The sequence below is a fragment of the Centroberyx affinis genome, unplaced genomic scaffold (assembly GCF_046629955.1).
Source record: "Centroberyx affinis isolate AG114_WGS23_722 - 3 ecotype Tasmania unplaced genomic scaffold, CSIRO-AGI_Caff_v1 ptg001190l_1, whole genome shotgun sequence".
Classification (NCBI taxonomy): Eukaryota; Metazoa; Chordata; class Actinopteri; order Beryciformes; family Berycidae; genus Centroberyx; species Centroberyx affinis.
In genome coordinates, this window is record NW_027279714.1 from 374857 (window position 1) to 380314 (window position 5458).

Consider the following 5458-nt stretch of genomic DNA (forward strand, 5'->3'; position numbering starts at 1 on the left):
ATTTTTCATTTCCTCGGCACAAATCCCGCAGGAGTGTTGCTGCTCCCTCGGATGATGATGCCTGGAACAAAGAGTTCACATCTCAAATGTACACACACACACACACACACACGGACTCACAAACACACACACCTGTAGGCATTGGAGTCTCTCGAAGGCAAGAGCAACCTAATTACAGTAGCTAATTATGTTGCCTGCTGATGATGTATTGTCACACTCTTTGACATCTAGCAGGACCCTTACTGAGCAGGCCTACACACACACACACATATGCACATACACTTACAAATGGGGGGTGGGTGTGTCTGTGTGTGTGTGTGTGGGGGGGGGGGTCAAGCTAAAAACCTCCTGAGCCACTTTGACGCGAAGGAAGCTTCTTACTTTACTTTGACACCAAAATCCATTTGCCGTGATAATTCCTCTCGTTCAGAAATTATGATTGAAAACCGCAATTCATCTGCCAAGTTACGGCTTACGCTACATTTGAATTAATCACACACTGCACACAGTCTGCTCGCTGTAGCTGGCGCACACACACACACACACACACACACGCACACGCACACACCTGCAGGGATAAGAACATGGCCGCGCCGTTTCAAGTGTCACACTGAGAGCTTTCAGTGGCACTCAGTATTTGCCCGCCAGTGACGTGTTGATAGCGAGGGCCTGCTTCAAACAGAGCGCAGCTGCCGCAATGAACAGCAGTCCTAATGAGATCCTTTCATTCCCACAACCAATGTTTTCACAACAGTCATATCGTGGCACTTCAGAGTGTAATTTCCTTCTATGCATATGGGTATATTAAGTTACCGGGTATGTGAATTTTTTGGCGCTGGATACATAGCGTGTGTGAATAAAAACATCTCTGCAATAAATGCAAATATCTGTATTATAAAAGCAGTTTTTTTAATCGCAAGTAATTGAAAAGAAGAAAAGCACTCAAAAGTGTAATATATGTTCTCAGTATACACTCCCGCTGCCCTTAACATTTGTTCTCCTTCAGGTTCAAGTAATAGAAAATATAATAGTCTGCAGCCTGCTCACAGCACTGTCTGAGACAAATAACTGCACATTACACATTAACAGAAGTAACATTCACTTGGGAATGCAAGCAGCCGATATCTTCACAATGCCATCTGGATATCTTGTAGCAGCAAACGCCGCTATTGAAGAAAGGACGTCTTTCTCTATGTACAATACAAAGATCTCCGGATCTGTTGTAAGAAAATATGTCTGATTCTGAAAACAATATATTATAACTCACAGAGGCAAACAGGTCCAGTCATTCAAACTTGATCCACAGCTTTTTGAGAGTAAGAGCAACATGGCACACATGTTTCAGCCTATTTGAGCAACTAGCACATTGAATCATTACACTGTAAACTCACCATGGTCCTCACATGTCAACAGCTGCTGCAGTGCCAAACAGGAGTACATCCAACAATAACACTTTATTCATAATGGTCAAAGTACGACGACTGAAAGAACATGAGGAAAATTCATAATTAGAACTTGTGATCAACCCAAGAGGCAGATGTTTGGGTTAAAATAAATGTGTTGGCATGTGTTTATTCAGTAGTTGAAGTATAATGTTGGGGACAGAGTTTGTGTCTTGTGTCAGTGAGCAGCTTAGCTTGAGCTTCTCCTCTTCCTGTCTTATTTCCTATCAAATACTGCATGGTGTAAAATTACTGCTGGCAATATGGTTTTACCACTGCCTGACTTTTGCCTGATTTAGTTTTGACAATATTTTACTTTATCATATTGTTGGAAAACACATTTCCATCTTTGTGCCTAATCCATGAGTGTTTGAGCACTAATAAAACACCTTAGTGAAGGAATACAAGCAATAATACAGAGAATTGCTTTGGCCCCGTACAAATGAGACTTCTGGCAAAGCAATCAGTGCCTGGACAAAGCCCCGGATGGTTTATCAATGCTGTTCCTTCAGCTCAGTGCTGCGTGCTGTACAGTATTTGCCAATGCCAATGATGGAAGCGCAAGTGAAAAGAGGACATTTATTCCTCCCTGGCTCTTCCATTGGCACTACTGCTAACAGTCCTGCTAACATTTGAGGTGTTTCTTGCTGGTCATGTCGTTCCAAATGCGGTGCATCTCCTCGGGGGAGATCTGGTGGACCGTGACCACTCTGCGGTAGCGGCAAAGACTGTAGGCCATCTTCCAGTGGTTGAAACCGCTGTTCTGGAAGGGGTGGATGCCCAGTTTACGGAGGCACACCCCTACATACACGTCCTCCAGGTGCAGCAGCCTGGTGTGTAAGGAGGTCTTGTAAATGAGCTCGGCCACGTCTGCCGAGAAAACGTACCCAGTACCAGAGCAGAAAGGTGGGTACTTACTTTCTGGGTACAGATCCCTAGGCATGTACCATTTGCTGCGCATATCTCTGATTGGCCCACCATTGATGACATATCCAGTGAAATACCTCCTCCTGGGTTTGGTGGTTGGCTTCAGGAGGTTGTAGATGAGGTTCTCCATGTTGACAAAGATGTCACTGTCCGTCTTGAGGACGTACTGGGCCTTGGGGCAAAAGGTGGCCACCCAGCGCATGCCCATCATGGTCTTAAGGGTCAGGTTGTGGTAAGAGTCAATGAAGTCCTCCACTACAATGTCATGGAAGATCTGGCTCTCTTGCTCCACCATCTGGTTGAGGACGCCATCTGTGTTGCGGCCCAGCAAGAAGAGCGTGACCACACGCACATCAGCGAACGTGCTCTCATCGCCCCACGTCTCTCGGATGGCCTGGCGGGCATCAAACTCCTTGTGCGTGGTGCTGATCAGGATAACCAGGAATGGCGGCTCTGCCTCGCACTTCTTGGCCTCGTTGATGAGGTAGCCGAAGTCGTGCGGGTTGAGTGAGCGCGTGCGGATATTACTGAAGGTGGTGTTCTTCTGTAGCTTGGGTGTCTTGCGGATAGGGATGGTCAGCTGGCCCACGTAGGAAGTGGAGGGGCGTGACACACTCAGGAACCACAGAGCGCTAGCCCAGCAAACCACTGTCAGCAAGTACAAGCAGGAGACCTTTGAAGGCATCGCTGTTCACTTGGCTGGCGTTACCAGTGGCAGCAGCATTGGAAACGTTGAGGCCAAAGCTCCATGGGTTGTCCTAGTTCTGGCGGCGCAGCTTGAGGCTGCCTCCGCAACGCGCTTGACATTAATTTTAGATAATGGACTGAACTCTACAGTCTAATGTTGGTGTTCCAATTGAAAAGTAGTGCTGCAGAGATTGCTTATCGTGGCCATGGCGTTACTCTGTTCCATTGCGGCTCTTAGGAGCGATGCTTTCAGCTCTCCTTGACAGCATCTAGAAAGAGATAAGAAAAAAAAAGACAGTCAATGGTGGCATAAATCATAAATACATTATGAAATACCAAAAGTAGGATAAGCATGTTGACTCAAGGTGTAACTTCTAACATATTCTATTCAAATTTTTTGGAAATGGCATTTATAACACAAAGATGTGTGCCGTATTTAACTAGATTCTCGATGCTCCATTCATTACAGCCCATAACATCAGCCCAGTGGGTAGTCACGCAGCACTGTGCCACAGCCACTTACCCTATCACTCTATCACTGTCTCTGATAAGAGCTGGTCTGAAGAAAGTGAATATCCCAGGAAACTCTCTCTATTGATAGGGCCTGCTCTGCCTCAGCTCTGACCACTTTCTGTTTACAAACTCTGTTTATCTCCCTCTTATCCTCCGCAGACCAGACACAGGCTGGGAAATCAGCCCTACCCTCGCAGTCTGAAAAGAAGAGGAGAGAGAGAGAGACAAAGAGACAGTCAGATCAAGAGAGAGGAGGAGAAAGTGAATCATTCTCATGGGAAATATTTCAGATCCACTCCTTGTATCGCTCCCTTGTTCTTATTCGTGACATCCTCCCACCATTGCCTCTCTTACCCCCCCATCCTTTCTATATTTGAGTGTCAGAATGAACTTGGCATGGGGACACATGTTACTCTGTGAGCTATTCCTTTGTTAGTTGGACAGGCAGTGCTGCGGTATTTATGGAAGTTTGCTAAAACAAAATCCTTCTTTGTTTCTGCTGGTATCACTCGACTCGCTGGATGGATTGGATGCACTGACAAACCATAAGGGGACGAATTTAAGCTCCAAATATGGAATACCATGAAACTTGTGCGTGTTATTTAATTCAAATGCTTCCTAGGTACCCACTGTATACACACTGACAAGTTGTATTTGCGTTTGTATTTGTATTTGTTGTGTTAGGTGGCAATGATGGATACCTCCTTCTTAGGATTTTTGGTGTTTGAGAGCCAGTAAATCTAATCCTGCTTTACAAACAGACTTTTATTTGCTACAGACATAATCTCTTTTGACGTTGCGGCGGCTCTGTTCTTACTCTGATGTACACAGACGGAGGGAAATGCATTTTCTCCACACATAACTGATGATGAACGAGAAATCCCATAGATCCTATTAGAGATACTACGTGCGCCGGCAAGTGCAGAGATGCTCCCACTGTCGCCGTCTGTGCCCGTTTCAAGATGGAGGGGCTGAGATAAAACCGGCTCATTCTTTTATCAGGCTCGAGATTTCCCATGTCTTGCAATGCGAGATGATTCTTTTCATCAGGACTTTCTCTCACCCCACCCCCCCATTCTATCTCTTCCCTCTCCTTCGCACCCATCGCTCCCTCTCTTTCTGAGGCAGAGTCATCAATCTCATGGTCCAGTAGAATCCATCTCATCACGGCTGCTTTTCCACTCCTCCTCCCTCTCATCCTCTCAATCACTCTCTCCCTCTCTACTTCACTGGGTGTTTGATCCATCTTTATATGTCTCACTACCTCCCTCTCCCTCTCCCTCTGCCTCGCTCTCATTCTCCCATCGTTCTGGCTTTTTTATTATTTTCTTCTGTGGGAGTTTGATCCTTCTCATTTCAAGTTTCCCCATACTCCCTTGTTCCTTCTTCATACAATCTTAAGCTGCCTTTACTCCCCTCTGTCTCTGTCTCTCCGTCATTTTCACTGGTTTGGGTGTAGTATTCCTGTCCTCACAGCTGGCTCGGTCTCTGATATCCGCCGCCTTATTGACAACTCCTACCACAGCCAGTCTGTCTAAAGCCACTCAATCTCCACTGCCTGCTCCGCTGCCTCCCCTCCTCCTCCTCTCACTCTCCAACAAAATCACTCAATCATCATATTCATCCCCTTCCCTTGACCTCCCCCCCCCCCCACTCCCTCCTCCTCCTCCTCCTTTGCCGATCAGCTTGAGAAAGCTGTCGTTTTCTCCTCCGTCGTTTCCCGGGGAGTCTATCGGTTTCATTATCTTGCGCGCTACTGTATATACGCTCCCTTTTCTTAAGCTCGGAATAACCAATCCCCCTTCTTTGGTAATGCGGCGCACGAAAATCCCGGGACCCGACTTCCTCTCTGAGCAAATTGAAAGATGGGTGTATCGTTTCATGCCGTC

The 5458-nt window shown here is 46.4% G+C and overlaps 1 protein-coding gene across 1 annotated transcript; it reads right to left on the reverse strand.

The window, feature by feature from the left end:
• Positions 1 to 2067: 2067 nt before the first annotated feature.
• Positions 2068 to 3072, reverse strand: LOC139648311 (beta-1,3-galactosyltransferase 1-like). The gene has a single exon (XM_071524391.1). It carries the CDS (start codon positions 3052 to 3054, stop codon positions 2068 to 2070), a length of 987 nt encoding a protein of 328 aa, XP_071380492.1. The 5' UTR covers positions 3055 to 3072.
• Between the last annotated feature and the right edge of the window lie 2386 nt (positions 3073 to 5458).